The sequence below is a fragment of the Megascapheus bottae genome, chromosome 25 (assembly GCF_031878675.1).
Source record: "Megascapheus bottae isolate mThoBot1 chromosome 25, mThoBot2.hap1, whole genome shotgun sequence".
NCBI classification, from domain to species: domain Eukaryota; kingdom Metazoa; phylum Chordata; class Mammalia; order Rodentia; family Geomyidae; genus Megascapheus; species Megascapheus bottae.
Window position 1 is genome coordinate 7,636,088 of NC_143533.1, and position 27,399 is coordinate 7,663,486.

A 27,399-nucleotide genomic window follows, 5' to 3' on the forward strand; every position below is an offset into this window, starting at 1 on the left:
CTGAGTACCAGCTCATCTCCTTGCTGCCTGCCCCCTCCAAAAGGCTACAAACTATCTAGGTACAGGTTAGAGAATAAGTCAAATAGTCTGTTTTAGAAATAAAACTACCAAGTTAAGGCTATGTGCTGGTGGCTCACACTTGTAATTCTAGCTACTTAGGAGGCTGAGATCTGAGGATAGGAGTTGGAAGCAAGCAGGGCAGGAAAATCTGTAAGACTCTTATCTCCAATTAACCACCAGAAAATGGGAAGTGGAGCTGTGACTCAATGTAGTAGTTTGTTTCTGTTTTTTAAAACTATGGGAAAGCCAGATGCCAGTGGCTCAGGGTCATAATCCTAGCTACTCAGAAGGAAGATGTCTGAAAATTATGGTTCAAAGCCAGACATAGCAACAAAACTTGTCAGAGTTAATCACTAAATAAGCTGGAAGAAGAGTTGTGGCTCACATGGTAAAGCCTTGAGCAAAAATTCTAAAGGATAACACCCAGGCCCTGAGTTTAAGCCCTAGGACTAACACAATGCATTAGACACAGACACACAGACACAGACACACAGACACAGACACACACACACACACACACACACACACACACACACTACATTTGGACATAGTCATAAGACAAAAACTACTGTAAATGGTAGAATCATCTCTGAGATTTCCCAAGTCACACAGACCTGACACCAGTAACCCATAAGGCCAATCAGTTACTAAGCAATTTTCTGATAGAAGCCTTCCCCTGATTTTTTTTTTTTTTTTTGCCTGTCCTGGGCTTGAGCTCAAGGCCTGAGCACTGTCCTTGGACTTTGTCAAGGCTAGAGTTCTACCACTTCTGGCTTTTTTCTGTGTACACCAAGGAATCGAATCAGGGTCTTCATGCATGCTAGGTAAGCACTCTACCACTAGACCAAACTCCCAGCCCCTTCTTCCCCTGATTTTAAGAGGTGTTTAACTCTAGGGAAATTCATCAGTTAAGGAAAATATGAAATTATGAGCCAATGAAAAGAAACTCCATTTATTCCCTTGTCACATAATTCTTTTATAAATTAGAGACCAAAATATTCAGCCTCACACATCAGAGTTGTAGTAAGGTTTGCTGGATGATGCCAGGTATAAGGTCAAACATCCAAAAGTGAATTGGAAGAACCCTTAAACTCTGAATTTATAAGTTCAGACTCAAATTTTGTGATAGAAAATATCTTGTGTACATCACATTTTAAATTTTTTGCCAACACAGTAGCTTGAACTCAGGGCCTCATCCCCTTGCTCAGCTCTCTTGATCATGGCTGGTACTCTACTGACTGAACCATGCCTCAAGCCCTGCTTTTGCTGGTCATTTTGGAGACTGGCTTCAAAGTTTGTTCTTCTGGAGCTCAGTCCTCTGAATAGCTAGTCTACAGGTATAAGTCATTCGCACCTGGCTCATTTAATACACTTTTAACCTAAAACCCTTCATTAATTGATTCTGACTATAATTTATAAAGATTCCAAGGCAGCAGTCCAATCACTTTAACTTGGTGCGCCCTCTCTCTCTGTCTGTCTCTCTCTCTGTCTCTCTGTCTCTGTTTCTCTGTCTCTGTCTGTCTCTCTCTCTCTCTCCTCTCTCTCTCTCTGTCTCCCTCTCTCCCTCTCTCCCTCTCTCCCTCTCTCTCTCCCTCCCTCCCTCCCTCCCTCCCTCCCTCCCTCTCTCTCTCTCTCTCTCTCTCTCTCTCTCTCTCTCTCTCTCTCTCTCTCTCTCTCTCTCTCTCTCTCTCTCTCTCTCTTTTCCCCCACCCCCAGCTTCCTCTCTCCTTCCCTGTCTCTCTTTGAGAGGTCTTATATTCTCTATCTTGAACCCCTAAATGTCACCCAGGGAAATATACAGCCATTCTCAGATAATGTCTTCAGGTGCACTGTCTGCAGGTACACCCAGCTACTATTTGTCATTTCTTGGAGGCTCAACAGGTAGCTCAGGCACAACACTGAAAAGCTACATCTCCTCCTATATCCCCATCTCAGAGAATGGTGTCACAAGCACTTGGGTCCCAAGTTGAATCACTGAGTTATAAGAAATCCTCTTGCTCTCTTGTAGTCTCCAAATTAATCACAAAGACCTCCTGGCCTTGACTCACAAAAGGATTGCTTCTGATGACCCATAAAAATCATCTGTTTGTTTGTCTCCCTCATATTCTGAGGATAAGTTTTCTAATGCTTAGGATAGTGCCTGAGGCCAGTAGGTAATTGATTCACTGAATAATTGAATAATCTGTAGATGAAGAAATTTTTGGTAGCCTACGGGAAGTTGTTCTAAAGGAAATAATTATTAATAGTATCCTCTTTTCTTCTTAAAAGTAGCCTGAATTGAAGATAACAATAATAACATCTTCTGAGATTGTTCTCAAGGTTAAAAAAGATTGGTATTTGGGCCAGGAGCATAGCCTAGTGGTAGAGTGCTCACCTAGCACACACAAAGCCCTGGGTTCAATTCCTGGTACCAAATACACAGAAAAAGCTGGAAATGGTGCTGTGGCTCAAGTGGTAGAGCACTAGCCTTGAACAAAACAAATAAGTTCGTATTTCCAAAACAATGACAATATCTGGGACCCAAAAGAAGTGAGTTACTGTTACTCTGGGAGGAGTCAGAGAATTATATGAACTAAATGTTTGTGTCCACACCCCAACCCTCCCCACTCCAAAATTCTTGAGATCCTCCTGCCTCAGCCACCCAAGTGTTGGGATTGCAGATGTGTATCCACCACACCTTGGTGAAACATTGAAATAGTAAGTTCCATTGTGGAAGTGTCAGGACAGGGCATGGTGGTAAAGGTGAAGCTCTCATGACTGGGATTAGAACAGGAAAACCAGCAAGTGTGCCTTCATAGGATACTAGATCTTGTCAGCACTTTAATCTTGGACTGTTTAAATCTTTAAACTAGACTTTTTAATTTTGGACTCTTTAATCTTTAAACTAGAACTCTGAGAAATAGGTTTCTGTTGTCCAGGCTGAGTAGCCTGTGGTCTTCTGCTAAAGTAGTTAAGCTAAGACAAGGAAAGAACAGGAATGATATTGACAGAACGCCCAGTGGATGCCAAGTCAGAAAGCATGTGTGCCGTTAAAGGTATTATGTTTTGATTTTTTTTCTGTCGGTCATGGGGCTTGAACTCTGGGCCTGGGCACTGTCCTGAGCTCTTCAGCTCAAGGCTAGCACTCTACCACTTAAGCTACAGCACCACTTCCAGTTTTCTGGTGGTTAATTGGAGACAAGAGTCTCATGGACTTTCCTGCCTGGGCTGGATTTGAACCTTGATCCTTGGATCTGAGCCTCCTGAGTAGCTAGGATTACAGCATGAGCCACTTCACCTGGCTTGTTTTGCTTTTGAGAGAAAGTTCTCTGTCTTTTTTTGGATAGAAACTGTGCCATGAATAGATCTGAAAAAACAATAATATGAAATTGAAGAAACATTTATACATTCATCATGCTTTCCAACTTTGAACACAAAGCCAACATCCCATTTGGACTCTTTAAATGTTTTTTAGTTTTATCAAGTCATAATTCCTGCATGATAATTTCATCTTTTTTGAAATATACAATGAAAAGGTATTTAGTATATCCATAGAGCTGTATAATTATTCCTACGATACAATTGTGAAACATGTTCATCACCACCCCCAAAGAAGCTTCATACCAGGGAAGCCACTCCCTCATCTCCCTTCCTCCTGGTGCCTAGTAATCATCAACTTCCTTCAGTCTCCATGGGCTCCTACCTTTGATTTTGGAGGAACAGGTGCAAATGGACTACGCCGAGGTCGCTGGGAATGGGGTTGCCAAAGTTTACCATCAGATTCCATAGGGAAAGTAAACGATTTCTGGTCGAGAACATTTGGAACTAAACTAAATAAAACAAGATAAATTAAAATCAAACTTGTTATCTAGAAAGCTTCTCAAATTGTGATTTTTGAAACAATGCTTCCCAGTGAAAATTACATTCTACAGGAAGTATACTGTGGGTGATTAAATGAGAACAATCTTAGTGTTTATAACTACAATAAAACTGAACTTGTGGGGGCCAAGAGTATGGCCTAGTGGTAGAATGCTTGCCTAGCATGCACAAAACCCTGGGTTCCATTCCTTGGTACCACATACACAGAAAAAGCCAAAAGTGGTGCTGTGGCTCAAGAGGTAGAGTGCTAGCCTTGAGAAAGCCCAAGGACAGTGCCCAGGTCCTGAGTTCAAGCCCCAGGACTGGCAAGAAAGAAAGAAAGAGAGAGAGAGAGAGAGAGAGAGAGAGAGAGAGAGAGAGAGAGAGAGAGAGAGAGAGAGAGAGAGAAAAGAAGGAAGGAAGGAAGAAAGGAAGGAAGGAAGGAAGGAAAGAAGGAAAAAGAAACTGTATTTGTGGAATGAAGTATGAGAACTTCCAAGTCTGATAAAGACCATAATAATATAAATGAAAAGTTCTATCTCTGTCCCAGTATAGGTAACCAATAATTGTGCAACTTCCCATACTACAAAAAAATTCTTGGTAGAAGAAAACATATAAGGCCGTGTTTTGTTTAATAAAACCAAATTACAGGATGACATATAATCCTAGCTATTCAGGAGGCTGAGAGCTAAGTTCTAAGCCTGCCTAGGCAAGGAAATCTATGAGACTTATTTTCAATTATCCCCTAAAAAGCCAGTAGTGGCACTATGGCTCAAATCACACACACACACACACACACACACACACACATACACACACACACACAGGACCCTAAAAATAGAATTTTTTAAATTTTTGTTATAATACATACACACATATTTAATGTACATGCATATATATTTCAAGTAGTAGACTCTAAGAATACAATGTTTTTATTATTTACAGTTTTGCTATTTTAATAATGAAAAGCATTTAAAGATCAAAGATTATGGAAGGTTTTTCCTACCAAATACTGGACAGTTCTATGAGAGAGAAATGCAAAGCAAACTCATAAAGATAAGTATATGTGCATCATTATATCCTAAAGTTTTAACTTAAAAATAGGGTCGCCGGGTGCTAGTGGTTCATACCTGTAATCCTAGCTACTCTGGAGGCTGAGATCTGAGGATCACGGTTCAAAGCCAGCCCAGGCATAAAAGTCCATGAGACTCTTATCTCCAATCAACCACCAGAAAACCAGAAGTGGTACTGTGGCTCAAGTAGTAGAGCACTAGCCTTGAGCTGAAGAGTTCAGGTACAGTGCCCAGAACCAGACTTCAAGCCCCACAATAGACCAATTAAAAAAAAAAAAGGTTCATTTTCTTTAACACAGCCAACATAATTGAGATAAATCAAATTAACCACCACTATAACTCAATACCTTGACTGTACTATGATGTTCACTTTTGCAAAATCATTATTATTATATTTTATCTATATGTGTGCTGGAACTGGGGCTTAAACTAAGGGCCTCACATTCTCATTTGGCTTTTTAGTATCAAAATGGTACTCTACCACTAGATCTACAGCTCCACTTTTAATTTTTTTGCTGGTTATTGAAGATAAAAGTCTCTTCGTTTTGTCTCCCTGGACTAGCTTCAGACCACAAGCTTGGGCTGGCTTCGAAGTAACATACTCAGATGTCAGCCTACCAAAGTAGCTAAGATTACAGGCATGAGCCACCAGTTCTCAGCTTGTAAAATCAGTATTAAAAAGAAATTTGGGGGCTGGGAGTTTGGCCTGGTGGTAGAGTGCTTGCCTAGTATGCACAAAGACCTGGGTTTGATTCCTCAATACCACATAAATAGGAAAACCCAGAAATGGTGTTGTGGCTCATGCGGTAGAGTGCTAGCCTTGAGAAAGCCCAAGGACAGTGCTCAGACCCTGTGTTCAAGGTCCAGGACTAGCAGAAAAGAAAGAAAGAAAGAAAGAAAGAAAGAAAGAAAGAAAGAAAGAAAGAAAGAAAGAAAGAAAGGAAGGAAGGAAGGAAGGAAGGAAGGAAGGAAGGAAGGAAGGAAGGAAGGAAGGAAGGAAGAAAGAAAGAAAAGAAAAGAAAAGGAAGGAAAGGGAGAAATTTTATTCCAACATGTAATTGAAGTAAGGTGGCTGAATCTATATAATTTCTTGAAGCCATCCTGGTGCCTCTTGCTGGGGAAGGAGCTTTCCACTCAGTGCTGAAAAGCCTAGAGATGAGAGAGGCCATTCAGAGCATAGCAGATATCTAGCTCAATGTGAATGGGAGAACCCTGCTTCAGACAAATATAGATGTCATAGCTTTAAGAAAGCTTGATTACCTTGATTACCTCCCTAAATGGCTTAAATCATCTGTCTCTGAGTAGCCTCTATGGAAGGTTGAGATGTATCTTCCCTAAGTGGAAAACTTCTGCTGATACCGTTTCAGCTTATGCCTGAGAATGTCCATATAAGGTCAGCTTTTGTTGAGCTTCAGTTCTTCTACCCCAAGCATGTGGTTTATGTCTTTAAAAGCTTTGTGTAAGCTTGGTTCTGGGCTTCTGGTCTTTGAGAGAACAGTCCACCTTGCAGATCCTGGCTCTCCAATAAAGATTCCCAGTTTGACTTCTCAAAATGTTGCTTCTCTGTTTTCCCATTATCAGAGTCACATCTGAGATTTTACCTTATAACACTGAGTGTGAATGTTGTCACTCCTGTTATTATAATAATAAAAAGTAAAAACAAACTAAAACCAAAAAAATTAAAAAAAAACTCTCTGATTCTCATAAAAGAATCAAGGTTACAAGGCAAAATTCTGCCCTGAAAATTGGATGAAGGTATATGCAGAGAAGAAGTGACTCAGATCAAGATGCATTGTGTCTACAAATGTTAAATAAAACATCTTTGTACAACCAACTGATGTTTAAAAAAAAGAATTACAACTCAAGGAGGCAAAAACCTAAAAGCAGAAGCTACTGCTGGTTCCAGCCTTGGCAAGAGATATTAATGTCTGAATGATAAAATGCTAGGTGCAGACCGCTTGTGAGTTAAAACCTGTGGAGGAGCAAACCTTAGGCCAAAAGCTCTACCATGTTCTCTATGAAGATCAAAGGAAAGAAGTCTTCTCTCTTGTTTCTAGGAGGAATATGCTTTCCTGTAATGAAGGTCAGCTCTCAATGGAAAGTATTTTACCAAAGTCTAATCTGATATGAGAATGGAAATTTATTAACCTCAGTCCCTTTTCTCACTTAAGGTTGGATGGAAGATGGGAGAGTTGCTATGAGAGTGACAACACAAAGACAAAGATTCACAAAGATGGAGATAGAGTCATGGGAAGGTACATCCTGATACCTTAGACCATCACATCCACACAGCCCCAGTGTAATAGACAATTACATTTGAAAGCTCTGCAGGTTCGGGCTGTATTTAAGTAAGGAAATTCTAGGGGAGCCTAAAGACCACAGAGAAGACAAAATCTAAAAAAACTGAGTAAAACAACTTTGGGACCTCTGTATTTATGGTAAACAGTAAACAATGCCTAATTTTTAGTCAAATAAATGTAAATCTTCACAATATTGGTCTAGTTAGCTCAGTTCAAGATTTCATGTTTTAAAAAAAATGGTGAACAAGAAGAAACAGTCTCCAGCAACCAAGAACGTATCAGAATCAGATTTACTTAAAAATTACCAGGTAAGGAAATTAAAATGGCTATATTACTATATTGAGGGCTACTACTGGAAAAAAATAGATGATATACAAGAATGGATTGGTAATGAAAGCATACAGTCTTACATTGTAAGAAAGACAAAAAGGAAATGGTAGAAATGGAAAGCCTTGTGAGAAAAGCAGAGTGCTTATCAACTTATCAGGAAAGGCCAGTAGAAGAATCTGTGAGCATGAATAAATGTCAAGGCCAAAACTCCCCGTACTGAAATGCAAACACAGTAAAAGAACAAACAAAACAGAGCAGAATATGTAAGACCCCTGAGAAACTAAAAAGGGAGTAACACACACATACTGAAAACACAAGAAAAAAAGAGGACAAGCAGAAAGCAGCAGCAATTTGAAGGAAAAATCTGAGATTTTCTAAAATTAATGAGACACATAAGAATCATAGAAAGCTCAGAAACCATCAATCATGATAAACACACATACAAAAAAGGATACATAGGCATATCATATTCAACCTATGGAAAAACCAAAAAAAAGAAAAATCCTTTCAAGAAGCCAATTTTTTTTGCCAGTCCTGGGCTTGAGCTCAGGGCCTAAGTACTGTCCTTGGACTTTCTCAAGGCTAGAGCTCTACCACTTGAGCCACGGCACCACTTCCGGCTTTTTTCTATATATGTGGTATGGAGGAATCGAACCCAGGCCTTTGTGCATGCTAGGTAAGCACTCTACCCACTAGGCCAAACTCCTAGCCCAAGAAGCCAATTTTTTATATAAAAATATCACAACTGAAGAACAGATTAAAAATTAAATGGGACTTCTTTAGGAAAACCCTGCAAGCAAGAGAATAGATTGAAATGTTTAAGATGTAGAAAGAAAACATTTGTCAACCTGTAAGTTTACATCCAGAATTACCTTTCAAAAGTAAAGGGGAAATAAAATCACCTTCAGTTGAAAAGGGAAGTTGTTGTCAGAAAACTGTCTGAAGAAACTACTCATAAGCTCTACACATAAGAACAGAAAATCAGGAAGATGCCTCTGCCATCCCATGCCAGCAGCTTTGAAAGTGGCCCCATGGCTTCCTGGATTCCAGGACCAATTAGTGGACTGCAGCATCCAGATGCAGAAAACTCCCACAGCACCAGATCAAGACAGTGCAGAAAGTCACAGAGACCAGTGGCAAAGCACCCTAACAATCAGACCCAGAGAGTTCCCATAGTGCCACCGACAGCCCACAACCAATTCCAGAATCAGAGCTTGGCCCAGACCCCTCCTGCCCCAAGAAAAGGCACCACACTTGAAGAGGACAGAGGCCAGAGCCCTTCTTCACTCCTCCCATCCCACCTGCTGGCTTCCAGCAGGAGACCACCAGGACTCATACTGAGTGGGCACTAGGACCCTGAATCTATCACAGCCCTGGCTAGGGGAAGGGAAACTCACTAATTTTTAGTCAGATAAACATAAACCTGCACAGTATTGATCTAATAGTTAGCTCAGTTCAAGATTTCATGTTCAAAAAATGATGAGCATGTAGAAAAACAGTCTTCAGTGACAACGAAAGCATCAGAAACTGGGCCTGTCTGAAAACAACACAAACAAAAGTGCACTCACCTGCGGGATCCAGCCCCTTCTGAACACATACAAGAGGCCCCCCACAGCAGGAAGGTCTAAGTGCCCAGCTACTAACAGTGCTTCTCATCCTAAGCCACAACGTGTGCATGCTCAAGCTGGAAGCCATGCGCTGGCCAACTGAGGCGTGAGAACCAATACAGACCCAAAGTATAAACAAACTCCTGCACCCATAGGAGCCACCCTTTCCAAAGTGCATGCATATCCTGGAGGCTGAAGCCAATCTTCCCAGGCCCAAACCTGACCTGAGTTCCTTTGAGCTTGTCCAGGGACAAATATGCACACAAGCTCTTTGCTGGTCCAGGGACACAGTGTGGGCTAAACCAAACACTATGAACTAGCCCAGGACAAGCTAACAGGCCAAGCTCAGGAAGGCTCTGACAATCCCTGACCCAGACGTGTAAATAACAATGAAAAATTACAAGATTCATGAACAAGAAAACAAACCAAATCCAAAAGTCACAACAATTTAAGACCCCAGTGACAGTGAGAAGAGATGGAGGACAAACGAACCCTTAAAGAGCTGGGCAAGGTGTCTCACACGTGTAATCCTAGCTACTCAGGACGCTGAGATCTGAGGATCTCCAATTAACCACCAGAAAACTGCAAGTGGCACTGTGGCTCAAGGGGTAGTTGGTAGCCTTGAGCTGAAGACAAGCTGAGCTCAAGGACAGCACCCAGGCCCAGAGTTCAAGCCCAATAACTGACACATGCACGCACGCATGCGCACACACACACACACAGAACAATTAAAGAAATCATGATAGATCAAAAGGATTGATGGAGCACTTGTGAAAAATTGATGAAAAAAAGAAGAGAGGCGATTCAAATCAATAAGATCAGAGATGCCACAAGAACATTATGACAAATACCCAAGAAATCAAAATGATTATAATGGACTACTTTCAAAACTTATATTCACAGGGCCGGGAGTTTGGCCTAGTGGTTAAAGTGCTTGCCTACCATGCATGAAGACCCGGGTTCGATTCCTGGGTACCACATACATAGAAAAAAGCTGGAAGTGGTGCTGAGGCTCAAGTGGTAGAGCTCTAGCCTTGAGAAAGTCCAAGGACAGTGCTCAGGCCCTGAGCTCAAGCCCAGGACTGGCAAAAAACAACAACAACAACAACAACAACAACAAAAAAACACCAAACTTATACTCACAAAAGAAGGAAAACCTGATTAACTACATTCAAATAAAAAGTTTCTGCACAGAATACAAACTAGAAATATGGCCAACCAATTGGGAAAAGATCTTTACCAGCAATATATCACACAAAGGGCTTATATCCAAAATACACAAGGAGTTCAAGAAACTAACCCCATCCAAACTTGATACACTAATTACTAAATGGGCAAGGGAGCTAAGAGACTTCTCAGAAGAGGGAAACATGAGGAAATGCTCATCATCCCTGGTCATAAAGGAAATGCAAATCAAAACAACCCTGAGATTTCCATCTTACCCCAGTTAGATTGGTCAATATTTTGAATTCAAACAACAAATGCTGGCAGGTATGTGGGGAAAAGGAACGCTACTTCACTGCTGGTGGGAATGTAAATAAGTACAACTCTAGAAAGCTGTCTGGAGGTTCCCTCAAACATTAAACATTGATATTCCTTCTGAGCCAGCCATACCACTCCTGGGCATCTACCCTGAGCATTATGAGCCAGGACATGTTAAAGACACCTGCACATCCATGTTTCTTACCTCATTATCCACAGTAGCCAAACTATGGAAACAACCCAGAAGCCTTGCAATACATGAGTGGATCCAGAAAATGTGGTACCTATATATAATTATTTTACACAGCCATTAGAAAGAATAAAATAATGTCATTTGCAGGGAAATGGATGGAACTAAAACAAATCATGTTAAGTGAGGCAAGCTAAGATTAGAGTGACAAACATATATTTTCCCTGATATGCAGAAGCTAGATCTAAAACGCACTGGGATATGACAAATTATTTAGGATTCTAGTTACTCACATATAGTGAGAGCAAACGAGGATAGCCTTAGGAGAGAAACACAGAAGTGCAATAGTCAAGCGCCTCTTCATATGTATATAAAATAATTTACATACTAAAATAAACTTCTAAAATAGGAAAACCTTTTCCTGATGACTCTATTCTTTACCTTATATAGGGTGTACTCACATACACGCTGTGGGAGGGTATGGGTAAGACAAAGAATCAGAAGAGAAGGGGTGAAAAGTACAGCAGTGGAGGACCTTGGACAGTGATGGAAGTGAATTATACAACTCCTGTGTGGAGATGGGATGGAGGGAATGGGCAAGAGTGAGGGAATATATGACTCTATGGGAAAGGAAATGTACTTATTACCTGACATATATAAATACAACCTGACTGTATACACCTCTAAAACAACAAGAAAGTAATTAGAAAAAAAATGCCACAGGCCATCCATACCTTGAGTTTTGAATGATGCAAGTGTTAAGTCATCTCCAAAACAATAGATTCCTTCTTTAGGAAAGCTCACACTAGTGATGAGACTGTTTTGAAGGAATAATCCACCTGTGGCCTAAATAAGCCTGCAAAAGTAACTGGCAAAACTGTTTGGAGACAAAAAGTGTTTGATTAGCTGGGTGCGGTGGCTCACTCTTGTAATCATAGCTACTCAGGAGGCTGAGATCTGAGAATTGCAGTTCAAAGTCAGTGTGGGCACTAAAGACCAAGGGATTCTTATCTCCAATTAGTCACTGAAAAACAGGAAGTGGGGCTGTGGCTCAGTGGTAAGGGGGTAGCCTTGAGGTGAAGAGCTCAGGGACAGCACCCAGGCCCAGAGTTGAAGCCCCATGACACCCCCCCACACACACACACACAAAATTGAGCACTAGAGCAGGGTTAATGACTTCTTCATACTTTATGGTTACTCTGGCATATGAATGTCCTTGAAAAAGCACAGAAGGCTTTCAAGTGGCACAGGTACTTTATAAAATCTTGCCCTTGTTCTTGTTTTTCAGATAAAAGTGTGCATGAAGAGGAGGAGTAAGGGAAGTGGGGAGATGAGACACCTTATAAAAAAATTTAGTTGCAAATTTTAAGCACAATTTTTAGCACAATTTTTTAAAAAGAAAGAAATGTATGCATGTCCTGACATGTAATTGTGACTCCTCTGTATATCACCTTTACAATTAAAAAGTGAATAAATGGGCCAGGAGTTTAACCTAATGGTGGAGTGCTTGCCTAACATGCACAAAGACCCTCGTTTTATTCCTTGGTACCACATACATAGAAAAAAGCCAGAAATGATGCTTTGGCTAAAGTGGTTGAGCTGTAGCCTTGAGAAAGCTCAAGGACAGTTCCCAGGCCCTGAGTTCAAGGCCCGAGACTGGCAAAAAATGTTAATAAATAACACAAAATAAAAAATACTAGTATATCCATCTCCCACTCATCAACACTGGTGTGTTTTACTTATTTGTAAAGAAGAAATATTTTGTTCAATTTGAGTTTTACTTGTTTACTAGTAACATTAAACTTTTTGTCTTTTAGTTATATTTTATTAGTTACTAGTCACCCACTCTCATTTTCTCACTATTTCCACTTCTGTTTTTGTGTGTAGTCTGATGCCCTTTGACTTATCAAGTTTCTTTTCAATTACTTGATTTTAGCCATTCTTGGGTGGTATCTGCAAACAGCTTATTTTTATCTCCTCTATCTTTCTGACTAAAAATTACTTTTTTCCAGTTTCAAATCTACCCCCAAAAATCTGAAAAAACCCAACCCTGAATATCCATGTGTCCTTTATGTGTTGATATTTTCTTAAGCCTGCCTGCACAACCACAAAATACAGCTACATTCACTCATACCAGGCTCTGTGTACTGTACTGGAACAATTCAGAATAGACTGGCTCCAGGTACTTCAATAAATTGGTGACAATGAATCTTCTCATCTATATTTAACATCTGTGACAATGAATCTTCTCATCTCTATTTAACATTTAACAGAAATCTCTCCCTTTCCTCCTAGCTTCCATTATTATTCACTTTGTTCTGGTTTTTTTTTTTTCCTCCCTACAAATACCAACTCCAGAGCATACAATGAAGATTTTCTGTGCAGTTCTGATGGTGCAGATGGAAGTCCCCCTCCCAGGGTCAACAAGCAGAGCATGGTAATTAAGAACAGTATGAGAAGATGTCGCAAGTAATAAAACCTGGGAGAGCTAGCAAAAGGAAAAAGAAGAGCCATGTGGAGCCACAGAAGAAGAATCATTGCCAAAATGGGACTAATCTATTTGGAAAACAATACTGAAACACATAGAGTTGCTTGGAGAAAATATGCTACTTTGGATAATATCCTTATCACTGTTTTCAGAATGACAGCTGGGAAAATCTTATAATTGCTGGCAACAAGGATCACGTTGTACACCTACTGGTGTCTGTTTCTACTAGACAAAATGGCCAGATTTTCTCTGAGTACTACTTGCTAAAAAGGAAAGCTGTGTTTGGTGAAAATCAGGCTTCCTGGTTTTAAGGCAGCTGTGGAGTAAGACAGAACTATGTTACAGATGGGAAAAATATGGATCCTGAGTGTTGAAAGAAAGGGAGAAATATCTGGAGAAAATACATTCCTTTCAGCTTACCATAGAAATGTCATCAAATGATTCTGAGCAAAATGAACTCCAAGATATGGAAACAAGAGGTTTTTCTTTGTGGTTGTTGTTTTAAATGTACTATGTGAAGTTATTTCTTTCTTCTTTTGTTTTTTCCCTTTATGGTTTATCTCCTGTTGTCACTATATTTGATTTTGGTACTAGGTGTATTGTATATACCTTTATGTGAATTAGGGAAGGGAAAGGGAACAACAAAGTGGTGGTGAGACAAAGGACAAAAGGCAAACTAATACAACAGTGATCCTCATAAGACAATATGTTGGAAATGAACTTTACAACTTGGGGGAATTTGGGGGGTAAATGGGAGGAAAACGTGGAGGGGGACAATGTTCAAGAAGAAATATATTCACTATCTTATATATGTAACTGTAACCCCTCTGTACATCACCTTGACAATAAAATCTTTAAAAGAAATGGTCAGCAAAATAAATCATACAATTGTCTTTAAAGCAAATCTCAATACATTCAAAAGGATTGGAAACAGATTTTTAAAAAAACTAACAAAAAGGAGGAGATATCAATCTCATATGTTTGAATGAAGTCCTTTGCAAACTGTCAAGCATTACAGAAACATGGAGGATAATGGTTATTGCTCATCTGTTCTGAACTCTGTTTATAGGTTGATCAAGAATAGTTGTCACTTGGAACAGAGTTTTCCTGGTGTCCATAGATAAGAGGGAAACCTTGAAGGTCTGAGTGCTTGATTCTCAGGAGCAAGAGAGATTAACAGTATGGTGTGTGTGTGTGTATGTGTGTACAAGTACTAGGACTTGAACTCTTGGCTTGGCCACTATCCCTAAGCTTTTTTGCTCAAGGCTCTACCATTTAATCAGCACCTTCACTTCTGACACTTTGCAGTTAATTATATAGAATCTCATAGACTTTTCTGCCAAACTGGCTTCAGAGATCCTCAGATCTCATCCTCCTAAGTAGCTCGGATTACAGATGTGAGCCACTGGCACCTAGCTACCACCATTCTTTGACGGTCCTGTTTCTCCAGGATGTTTGGTATCATAGTTTGAGTAGACATTGGCAATGTCTGCCCACCTGCCTCCAGTCCTAGTCCTGGTTTATCCCAGTACAAGAAGCTTACTCTCAGCATTCCTAGCAACAAAGGAGCAGAACTGCAGTCCAGGCTCTTGATCACCCAAAGGCATATCCTCCATGGGCAACAGAATGTTGCTTACAGACAGTCATGATCACCCTATGGATTCTGAGCACAGATCATTCAAGGACCTCACCCAGAAGCCAGTAAGAATTGCAAACCCAAGTTCTCAAACCATTACTCTAGATCCTTAGTCTCTCAGGGTTCTCACCTGCCAGGTGATAATACAATTACACTGGTTGAGTAAGGAAAGTATAAGAACTTCTAAAGAAAGTATAAGAACTTCTATTTATATGAAATAAAAATAAATAATAGGTAGGTGTGGGCTGGGAATGTGGCTTAGTGGTAGAGTACTTGCCTCGGAATACATGAAGCCCTGGGTTGGTTCCCTTAGTACCACATAAACAGAAAAAGATGGAAGTGGCACTGTGGCTCAAATGGTAGAGTACAGCCTTGAGCAAAAGAAGCTGAGGGACAGTGTTCAGGCCATGAGATCAATCCCCAAGACTGGCCAGAAAAAAAAATAGGTAGGTGTAACACTACTTATAATCCTAGTTACTCAGGAGGCTGAGATCTGAGATCATGATTTGAAGCCAGCCTGGTTAGAAAAAATCTTCAAAGGATATGTGTATCAACCAATCTACATTATTTTAACCTATTTACAAGTCATAGTCCCAAATCTAAAGATTAAAGATAGAAATGACCAAACAGCAAAGCATTCAAACAGTATGAACTATCATATTATGTCTCATTAAATATTTAAAACTGAAGGAAAGAGCATATTTTTGAAATTTTATTTAAATTGATCATGAATTTATACATATTGAAAATAAGGATGGCTCAACATATGTAAATCTGTAAATATAACGTATCAGATAACAGAACCAAAAACAAAAATCACACCAACTGTCTCAGTTATTGCAGAAAAGGCCTTTGCCAAAATACAGCATCCTTTTATTATAAAAGCTCTGAAGAAGCTATGAGTGCAAGGGACATATTTGAACTGAATAAAGGTTATATGTAACAAACCTAGAGCTAAGAGTATAATAAATGAGGAAAAATGGAACTTATTTCCCCTAGTCAGGAATGAGGCAAGGAAGCCTACTCTCCTCACTCTTACTCTATAAGGCACTAGAATTCCTAGCCAGAGCATTAAGGCAAGATAAAGAAATAAAATGGATTCATAAAGGGAAAGAAGAAATAAAATTATCCTGATTTGTGTAAGATATAATCCTGCATTTTATAGACCCTGAAGGCTCACCAAAAACTTCTAGATCTGAGAAATACTTTGGAAAGGTAGCAGATACAAAATTCAATACCCCAAAATCAGTAGCTTTCCTATATACCAACAATGAAGATGTTGAGAAAGAAATTAGGTAAATAATTTCATTTGTAATAGCTTCAAAACAACAAAGTACCTAGGTATTAATTTAACCAAGGAGTGAAAGGCCTCTACAAAGAAATTGTATAATACTTTGAGAAAAGAAATTGAAGAAAACATCAGAGGATAGTAGCATCTCCTGTGATCAAGGACTGGTCAAATTAATATCATGAAAATGGCCCATACTGCCAAAGCAATCTACAGATTCAATTTAATACCCATCAAAATACCAATGTCATTCCTCATAGGATTAGAGAACTCAATCCATAAATATGGAGGCATAAAAGACACTGAATAGCTTAAGTAATTCTAAGTAAAAAAAATACTGCTGGTATTATCACAATACCAGACTTCAAATTATGCCATAGAGCCAAAGCAACAAAAACAGCTCAGTACTGTCACAACAGACCTGAAGAAGACCAATGGAGCAGTGTAGGAGACCTAGAAAGAATTTTTGACAAAAGAACTAAAAGCATACAAGGGAGAAGAGACAGCCTCTTGAACAAATGGTGCTGGAGAAACTGGGTCTCTCTATGTAGGAAACTAAAACTAGACCTTGATCTCTCATTCTGTACAAAAACCAACTCCTGGATCAAAGATCTCAAAGTGGGATCTAAAATTTTGAAATCTGTAATAGGAAAATGTCAGAAAAACTGTGGAAGTTATAGACACAGATATATCTTTTCTTTTCTTTTTTTTGTTTTGTTTTGTTTTTGCCAGTCCTGGGCCATGAACTCAGGGCCTAAGCACTGTCCTTCGGCTTTCTCAAAGCTAGAGCTCTACCACTTGAGCACAGCACCATTTCTGGTTTTTTCTATGTATATGCTGTACCAAGGAATTGAACCTTGGTCTTCATGCATGCTAGGCAAGCACTCTACCACTAAGCCAAACTCCTGGCCCCAAATCTTTTCTTTATATCTCTTTCTCTCTCCAGAAACCTAGAGGAGCGTCAATTGAAAGATGGGACTACCTCAAATTAATTTTTTGGGGGGGTGGGTCATGGGCTTAAACTCTGGGCCTGGGTGCTGTCCGTGAGCTCTTCAGCTCAAAGACACTGCCCTACACCAGGCCTGGGCATTGTCCATGAGCTCTTCAGCTCAAGGCTACTGCCATACTCCTAGAGCCACAGCACTGCTTTCCCTTTTCTAGTGATTATTTGGAAATAAGAGTTTCGCAGACTTTAGTATCTAGGCTGGCTTTGAACGGACATCCTCAGATCTCAGCCTCCTGAGTAGCTAGGATTACAGGCGTGAGCCACCATGACTGGCTCAAATTAAAAGATTTTACACCACAAAAGAAACAATAACCAGGACCAAGGGACAATCCATGGAATGTGAGAAAATTTTCACTAGCCATTCCCCAGAAAGGATTAATATCCAAAATATATCAAAATCTCAAAAAATTAAATGAGAACAAAAAATCCAACTAATAAATAGGCAGGCAAACTGAACATTCTCATAAGAAGGATACAACAGCCAACAAATACAAGAAAATTAACATCTTTAGCTATAAAGGAAATGTAAATCAAAATCACATTAAGATTCTATGTTACCCCAGTCAGTATGTCAGCAATCAAGGAAACAAGCAACAACAAATGTTGATAAGGATATGAGAGAGGAATCCTCATACACAGTTGGTGGGAATGTAAACTAGTGCAACTACTATGAAAATCAGTATGGAGCTGCCTCAAAAAAACTAAAAGTAGGGGCCAGGAACATGGCTTAGTAGTAGAGTGCTTGCCTAGCATGCATGAAGCCCTGGGTTCGATTCCCTGGTACCATATACACAGAAAAAGCTGGAAATGGTTCTGTTGCTCAAGTGGTAGGCCCAAGTGGTAGAGTGCTTGCCTTGAGAAAACTCAAGGACAGAGCCCAGGCCCTAAGTTCAAGCCCCAGGACTGGCAAAACAAAACAAAACAAAAAGCTACAAATAGACTCTCTGAATATGACTACATCACTATCAGACCATATATCCATAGGAGAGTAATATACCAGAAAGATATTGGCATAATTATGTTTATGGTAGCATTGTTCACAATAGCCAAATGATGCAATCAACCAAAATACTTATAAAGAAGATGCTTATATATATGTGTTTGTGTGTGTATGAATATTACATGATCATAAAGAAAAATTAAATCATGTCATTTGCAGGAAATGGGTTCAATTGGAAGGTATCATACTGAGACAAGTCAAGCTCAAAAAACAAAATATTTAAAAGAATATATTTCTTTGGACTGTGAGCCTTTCTAAAGCTAATTCTCCCCTGAATATACTATATTTTAATACATTTATATACACTAGCATACACCCCTAAAGTGTTTACTTATACATTGCAAAGTTTAGCTACCATTCATGAGGAAAACATGTATCCTTTGTCTTCCTTGGCTTGACTTACTCCACATAATTTTTTCTAGGTCCTTCCATTTATTCACAAATGATGAAATATTCTTTCTAATGGATGAGGTAAAATTCCATTGTGTATATATACCACACCTTCTTGATCCATTTGTCCACTGAAGGGCCTCTGGGCTGATTCCATACCTACATCCCAGCACCTAGTAGTAAGGAGCAGAGCTTTGGGTGCTTGAGCTTTCCACAATCCCTTGAGTATTATTCCTAAAACTTGGCTTTACTAGCTGACAGTATTCATTTCTGCTGCAGAAGGCACAGATAAAAGGCACTGGATTTAAAAACTTCCTACAGCCAGGAGCAAGTGGTTCATGTCTGTAATTCTGTCTACTCGGGAGGCTGAGATCTAAGGATCATAGTTCAAAGTTATCCAGGACAAAAAGTCCATGAGGTTGTAAGTAAGCACCCAAAAAAGTCAGAAGTAGAGTTTTGGCTCAAGTGATAAAGTGCTAACCTTGAGCAAAACACCACAGGGACAGCCCCAGACCCCTAGGCCTGGCATCAAAAATAAAAATGAGGGGCTGAGAGTTTGGCCTAGGGGTAGCGTGCTTGCCTAGCATGCATGAAGACCTGGGTTCTATTCCTTGGTACCACATACATAGAAAAAGCTGGAAGTGGTGCTGTGGCTCAAGTGGTAAGGTTTTAGCCTTGAAAAAAACCCAAGGACAGTGCTCAGGTTCTGCGTTCAAGCCCAGAACTGGCAAATAATAATAATAATAATAATAATAATAATAATAATAATAATAATAATAATAATATAATGATAAAGATAATACAAATGAGAACACAAGACAAAACACTTACTACAAAAAAAAAAAAAAAAGGCCAGGCTCAAGTGGCTCAGGTCTGTAATCCTAGATATTCAGAAGCTGTCATTTTAGGATCAAAGTTCAAAGCCATTCCAGGCAGAAAAGTCCATGACACTGTTACCTTCAATTACCCACCAAAGAAAGCCAAAAGTAGAACTGTGGATATCAAGTGGTAGAGTGCCACTCTTGAGCAAAAAAAGCTGAGACAGCACCTGGAACCAGAGTTCAAGCTCCAGCACCAGAAAGGCAAAATCAGCCTTACTGAAAAAGTATGAAGTGCACTGGTGTGGTGGCTCACGCCTGTAATCCTAACTACTCAGAAGGCTGAGATCTGAGGATCAAGATTCAAAGTCAGCCCGGGAAACTAAAGACCAATTAACCACTAGAAAATTAACCACTAGAAAACTAGAAGTGGGGCTGTGGCTCAAGGAGTAGGGCAGGAGCCTTGAGCTGAAGAGCTCAGGGACAATGCCCAGGTCCAGAGTCCAATCCCCAAGACTGACCCCCCCAAAAAATTATATATATAATATAATCATATATAACATATAATATATGCTTATATTATATATAAGCATATATTATATATTATATAATTATATATTCTATATATAAAGTGCATGTACTCGTGCAGGTGACCTATATCCAGGGTGATACAAGGCCATTTCTTTTCTAACTCAATACTAATTTCATAAATCATCTCTTGGGATACATATTTCAAACAAGCTTTAGTAGTTTCTTTTTTTTAACTATAGATACCCAAATACAGTACATGTGACAGGCTAAAAACTCAATAGAGTGCCATGTGTTCTGAATGGTGTACAAACAAATTTGCATTAAAAGGTATCTTACAGAAGCTGAGTTTTACAACTAGAGAAACATCAAAATCTAGGATCTTGAAATAACTGTGATGTCAATCACTACAGTTCAACTGGAGTAATCTCCAATGAAATTCATTCAAGTCTAAATTCTGCCATTAGTTTTTTTCATGTAAAACTTGTACTGAAATTGGTAGAATGAATGTGAACAAAGCAAAGAAAAAAGCTGCTTTATAGTTATCATCTGAGAGAAAAGAGTTTGTTTTTGTGTGTCTGTGGCTTGAATTCAGAACTTCTTTCTCTTGCTTATGTTTGAAGTCTAAATTGTCTACTTACCCTTTGGAAATCAGAGGAGTGTCAAAGTTGTCAACCACAGGAGTCACCGTCATATTCTGATTAACGATGTCTAAATACTTGTCAATATGAATCTGTTAATAAAAGTTAAGTTTAGGCCATTTTGATGGATTTAATATACTCAGTTAATTTGTTTCATTAGATTAACACTCTGAATCACGTAATTGAGCAAAACAACAACAACAAAAAACACAACCCCCATTACTAAGGCCAAATTACTTCAATTATCCCAAAAAGCAAAATAAACAATCCAGACTCAAATGACTTGTAGCATTTTTCAAAAATAAAACTGTAAATAATTGTCAGTTTATGGCTTAACCAGGATACTCTCCAGGTATGACAGACATGCAAGTCATGCTTTGCAGTCATTTGACCTTTATTGTATTTCATTTTATCTTATTCTGTGCTGATCCTAAAGCTTGAACTCAGAACTTGGGCACTGTCCCTTTACATTTTCACTCAAAGCTGGAACTCTACCAATTGATCCACTGCTCCACTTCCAGAGTTTCACTAGTTTATTGGAGATAAAATCTCACAGACTTTTCAGCTTAAGCTAGCTTTGAATTGTATGAGGATATCTCAGTTTCCCAAGTAGCTAGGGTTAAAGGCTTGAGCCACCACTGGTGCAAGCTGCATCATTTGGCCTCTAGGTACCAGATATTCCAGATAGTTCTAGCCTTGTCACACTCAACTAACATAGGATAATGACATGCTAATCTGATGAGACAAAAATACTCCTAATTTCTTGCACCCTGGGGACATGAACAATGAAGCCGATTACATAGCAGAGTGCAAATCTGAGGCCAAAGCAGACACATACAAAGCATAGAACAGTCAAAGTATATAAGTATAAGCATTAAAGTATAGAAGATGGAAAATGAACCTTATTTGAAGATGAACCACATTAGTTAATATCTACTGGTTTCATAAATGAATATTATCATTGCCTGGGGACTGAATTATTCTCTGCATTTAGGTTTACTTGTAATGATGAAGTCTCAAGTACTTTATCTCCAAACTGAAATATTTCTTTACGTTTACCTGCTTGATTCTAGTACTACCAAAAAAAAGAAAAAGAAAAAATAGCTCAAAATACTTAAGCTATCAGGAAAAGTCAACTCTCATATTTTTTAGAATCTTCATAACTCATGGTAGATCTGTATCACATTAGTATGAAGGTTTTTGGTCAGACATATTGTTGGATTTATGATAATTATATTTCAAACTCTTAAATTATTTCTTTCCAGTCCTGGGGCTTGAACTCAGGGCTTTTTCAAGGCCAGAGCTCTACCACTTGAGCCACAGTACTACTTTGGCTTTTTCTATGTATGTGGTATCAAGGAATCGAACCCAGGTCTTTGTTCGTGCTAGGCAAGCACTCTACCACTAGGCCAAACTCCTAGCCTCATCTTAAAATAATTTTTAATGAAACCACATGCTACAGGTGCCACTGCAGAATCTTGCATTTATTGTCTTTGATGTTATTGTGGAATAAAATTTATAAATCAGTTTATAGAAGACATTATCATATTAAAAGACTTAAAAGAATTTCAGTGCTGGGGACCGGGAGTTTGGCCTAGTGGTTAAAGTGCTTGCCTAGCATGCATGAAGACCGGGGTTCGATTCCTTGGTACCACATATAGAAAAAAGCCGGAAATGGTGCTGAGGCTCAAATGGTAGAGCTCTAGCCTTGAGAAAGTCCAAGGACAGTGCTCAGGCCCTGAGTCCAACCCCAGGACTGGCAAAAAAAAAAAAAAAAATTTCAGTGCTAAATTCACCTCTACTACAGAATGACTTAGGTCCTATGAGAACCAGAAATTGCTTCTTCTAAAAGTTTCACTGTAGTTTTCTGGTATTTTCTTTATTATCCCAAATTCTACTTACTTTTAACCCTTTTTCAGTCCTTCGAATGGCTGCTTCAAGATTTTGAATGTCTAGAGCCTGTATTTTCCCATCAGTTGGGTATCTTGTTAATTTTTCCTTTAGTTGATGGAGGTCTTCATGGATCTAATAAAAAATATAAAATGTCAGAACACACTTATAGCAGTTATCTATCTTACAGATCTGTAATATGCTTGGGTTCATTGAAAAGGATCACCTTGGGGATTCCAGGACAATCTTCATTTTTTGGATAGCTCATAATGGCTTCTCAGATTTTGAAGAATAAAACTTTCATACAATTTTCCCTTCTATTGGAAATAGAGGATAAAACTACCATTGAAATGGCACCCGCAATCTTAACTGGTAAAGCAGTTGAGACAGAGATGATAAATTAGTACCAGACTTTAAGTTCTACAGACTGGTCTAAAAAAAAGTGTAAAACTTCCAGCAAGGGGCTGGGAGCTTGGCCTAGTGGTAGAATGCTTGCCTAGAACACATGAAGCCCTAGGTTCAATTCCTCGGTACCATATACAAAGAAAAAGCCAGAAGTGGTGCTGTGGCTTAAGTGGTAGAGTGCTAGCCTTGAGAAAGCCAAGGACATGCTGGTTTTCTGCTCCGACTGCCTCATTCACTGAGCTAAAGAAGAGGCTGTGAACGCATGATTTTGATTTTTGTTTTATGTAATGAGCAATGAAAACAATCCGTGAAGGAATAACAACATAGTATTACTTCAACATTTTCCTTCAATGTGTATTTTCCTTGGAAATGATAAACTTCACTCCAATCTCAGGCATACCCAGAATCCAATGGGCACTATGAAACTACCAGGCACAAGATTTTCATGTTAGCAACCAAACTTCAGATAAATACAGATGGCACCAATTATTGTATGGGCTGCTGCCACAAGAAAAAGATTTTGTTATGCAAATCTATGAACCTAACACCTGTTTCAGCAACAGTCACACCAATAACTATCTGCAGGCTGGGTTGCTTAACAGCATTTTAAAATGGGTACTTTTTCTCTGTTAGTATTAGTGGACTCACATATTGATCCAGCCCATGTTATCGATTACTGAAGGATAGTCCCACAGAGACAAGCACTGTATTCAAAGGACTAGCATTTGCATCTTTTTACTGATGGGCAACACAGTCTGGCAGACACATCTGGTCATTTGTACTCAACACAAATTGCCATGGAAAGCCTTCAGGGCTCACAGATTGGTGTCTGAAGATATCTACTATTTCTCTGTAAAACTAAGGATGAAGATATGCTTCTTTCAATTGATTTGTCCAAATGATAGCTACAAACTGATTTACCATCTATTGTTTGCAAACATTTGGGAAGTACAAAGAGGCAGTTGAAGGGCAAAAGTTTTTGTAGGTGCGTAGTCTTGGTGGGGGGGAGGGGTTCTTCCTCTAAATGCATTTTCTTTCTAGTATTTGCAACTCCATATCTTTCTGCAATTATATCTACTATTGCCCAAGGGAGTAAAACTGAACTGTGTGTTTTTATCTGTCTCGTGAAAATAATAATAGAATTTTAAGAACATGTATAATTGGCCTTACTGTTACATAGTAAGAACTCAATGAAATCTGCTGAAATGAAAAGGGAGCTGTGGTTCAACAGTGCCATCCTTGAGCAAGGAGGCTAAAGCACGTTGGTCCTCCAGTACAGCACCTATCCAAATAAAATAAAATCTGATGAAAATGTAATTCTAAGCTCCAACATTAATCAAATGATTTTCATATTTATCAGCTACATTTTCTGAACTCTAGTTTCTTTTTGTTTCGTGTGTGTGTGTGTGTGTGTTGGTACAGAGACATTGAACTCTGGGCCTTGTCCCATTGCTTAGCTTTTTCACTCAAGGCTAGAACTCTACCACTTGAGCAACACCTCTATTTCCAGCTTGTGGCCAGTTAATTGAAGGTAAGCATCTAGAGGATTTGTCTACCTGTGCTGGCTTTAAACTATGATCCTCAGATCTTAGCCTCCTGAGTAGCTAAGATTATAGGTGTGAGTCACCAATGCCTAATTCTAGTGTCTTTGTTGAGAAAAAGAGGAAGGAGAGACAGGGGGGAGGAGGGAGAGAGAAATTACCCTATTCCTTAGAATTATTGAATGAAAACTTAGGTTATATATGAATAAATCAGCTGGCTGGTGGCTCACACCTATAATCTTAGATTCTCAGGATGCTGAGATCTGAGGATTGTAGTTGAAAGCCAACCTAGGCAGGAAACTGTGTGAGACTCTTATCCCCAATTTTCCACCCCCAAAAAACCTGGAAGTGATACTGTGACTCAAAGTGGTAGAGTGCTAGCCTTGAGCATAAAATCTCAGGGACAGTACTCAGGAACATGAGTTCAAGCCCCATGACTGACAAAAACAAAACAACACAAACAACAACAACAACAAAAAAACACACAAGAAAAAAAAAGGATGAATTAGTGCAGGCTTTGTTTCTAGACATATCTGAACCAGAATTATCCTTTTTCTTAAACTAAATGTGAAAAAATAACATAGCCTCTTAAAAGCTTAGTGCTCTATCTAAGATGGAGATAAATAACAGCTACAGAAGGGTGGCAAGAATAAACTACCATGTTAAATAGCATGTAAATTGCTTGTACAGTGCTAGTCACATAGGGGGGTACTGGACAAATGTTTAATCTTCCTCTCCCAAGTGAAAAACCTAATCAAACTCCTTGCACATAACTGATATTCACTAAAGATTCATTGAATGAAATTGCTCCCTTAATCTTTCTCAAGCGCCTTTTACTTTTCCTGCCAGATATTTTCTCCTCCCTTCTTAATAACCACCCATCTGTTTGTATAATTGCATCACCGACAAGTACTATACAAAATGTTACACCAGACTTGGTAGGAAATGAGATCAACTTCTTAATCTCTCTTCTTCTCAGATAGGACCAATCTACCATATTGAACTATGACCTGTCACCCATTATCTCTATGACCATCAAATACATCGTTTTCTACTTAGACAAAGATTATTATTTTGACAGTCTGGGAACAGACTTACTAAGAAGCCCTTGGAAGGTTTAATACAGCCAAGATTGTCTCTAGAATTTAAGAGTCATGATTCCATATAGTCAGACTCAGTGTAAATTTCTATTTTCATCTGTATTGAAAATAAGAGTGTGGCTGAGTCATTTTCATCATTTCGTGTTAACTTGAACTGCATTTATTTTTGTATTGTATGTTCCTTTCAGATTATACATTGTAAATTCACTCCTATATTTCTAGTCCATATAATTGCTGGACTTCTAAAATATAATTTAAAAAAGAATTTTGATTGCAAGACCAGGTGTCTCTTGTTATATAAGTATACATTGAAGCAAGCATTTGTAAAGATATATTGAAATCATGCTACATTATTTTTTTGCCTGTCCTCAGACTTGAACTCAAGGCCTAAGGACTATCCTTGGGTTTTCTCAAGGCTAGAGCTGTACCACTTGAGCCACAGCACCATTTCCAGCTTTTTTCTATGTATGTGGTACTGAGGAATCAAACCCGGGTCTTCATGCATGCTAGGCAAGCACTCTACCACTAGGCCAAACAGTATTTTTAGTGAGGAATCAAAACAATGTTTACTAATTAAAAAAAGGATAATTTTACAAACATGTCAAAATCTATATAAGAATCAGTATATATTAAATGCTGCTTTATCTTTTGTACTTTACATTCTCCTGTATATGTGGGCTGAATACTAATTTATAGAGCTGTTAGGATTTACTGGAGCTTTTTTTTTCTGTTGGTACAACTTGAACTCAGTGCTTCCTTCTCTCACTTGGCTTTCACAATTAAGGGTAGTGCTCTACCAATGGAGCCATGCCTCCATTTATGTTTTTTTAGTTAATTTGTTTTGTTTTTGTTGTTTTCTGAGAATAGTCTCAGGGACTTTCCTGCCTAGTCTGGCATCTAATTGTGATCCTCCAATCTCAGCCTCCTGAGTAGCCATGATAATAGGAGTAAGCCACCAGGGCCCAGGTAGGATTTACTGAGACTTTCCAGAGCTCTCAGTACAGTGACTAGTGCTCGATAAGCTATGATGATGATGATGATGATGATGATGATGATGATGATGATGATGCTTGTCATTAGATAGGGAACCTTACCTATTATATAATCATAAGAGTTGAGGAAAGCTCCAGTCAGGTAAAAAGACTCAAAAGTGGAAGAAGCTAAGTGGTTAATAGAATGCTGTCTGGAAAATTCTGTGGAGAAGAAACTCATATTTCTAAAACTAAAATGAAAATGTAGACTTTAGCATATAACCTGACAATGAGTCCTGGTCTTCACTATCAAAACTATCCAGAAGGGCCTGGAGTTTTGCCTAGTGGTTAAAGTGCTTGCCTAGCATGCACGAAGACCCGGGTTCGATTCCTTGATACCACATATATAGAAAAAGCCGGAAGTGGTGCTGAGGCTCAAATGGTAGAGCTCTAGCCTTGAGAAAGTCCAAGGACAGTGCTCAGGCCCTGAGCTCAAGCCCAGGACTGGCAAAAAAAAAAAAAAAAAAAAACTATCCAGAGAATCAAAACATTTATGGAATGTGTTTTTCTAAGTCTCACAAAGGATTTTTATGGTTAGAGCAATGAGATCTGAAGATCATGGTTTGAAACCAGCTTAGACAAGAAAATCTATGAGACTCCTATTTTCAAAGTCAGAAATAAAGCTGTAGTTCAAGTAGTAGAACATTAGTCTTGAGGGAGCATGCAGGCACGTACACACATACAAACACGCACACACTTTTGATTTAAAAAGATAGGTAACATTAATTTTTCCTTTTTTTTCCAGAAACTTAGAATAG

General features: G+C 39.0%; 1 protein-coding gene across 8 annotated transcripts in view; it reads right to left on the reverse strand.

Annotated features, from left to right (window-relative positions):
- Iqch (IQ motif containing H) overlaps positions 1-27,399 on the reverse strand; it is a 206,450-nt gene that overhangs the window by 173,390 nt on the left and 5,661 nt on the right. For 6 of the 8 annotated variants that reach the window (XM_090358130.1, XM_090358132.1, XM_090358133.1 and 3 more), the window contains exons 2-4: positions 22,577-22,699; positions 20,675-20,766; positions 3,743-3,869 (exon numbers count right to left, since the gene is read on the reverse strand). In XM_090358130.1, coding sequence (XP_090214256.1) covers positions 3,743-3,869; positions 20,675-20,766; positions 22,577-22,699 — 342 coding nt within the window. Of the gene's footprint in view, positions 1-3,742; positions 3,870-11,613; positions 11,691-20,674; positions 20,767-22,576; positions 22,700-27,399 lie in introns of those variants that run through there. The other 2 variants (XM_090358134.1, XM_090358135.1) reach the window with 2 other exon arrangements.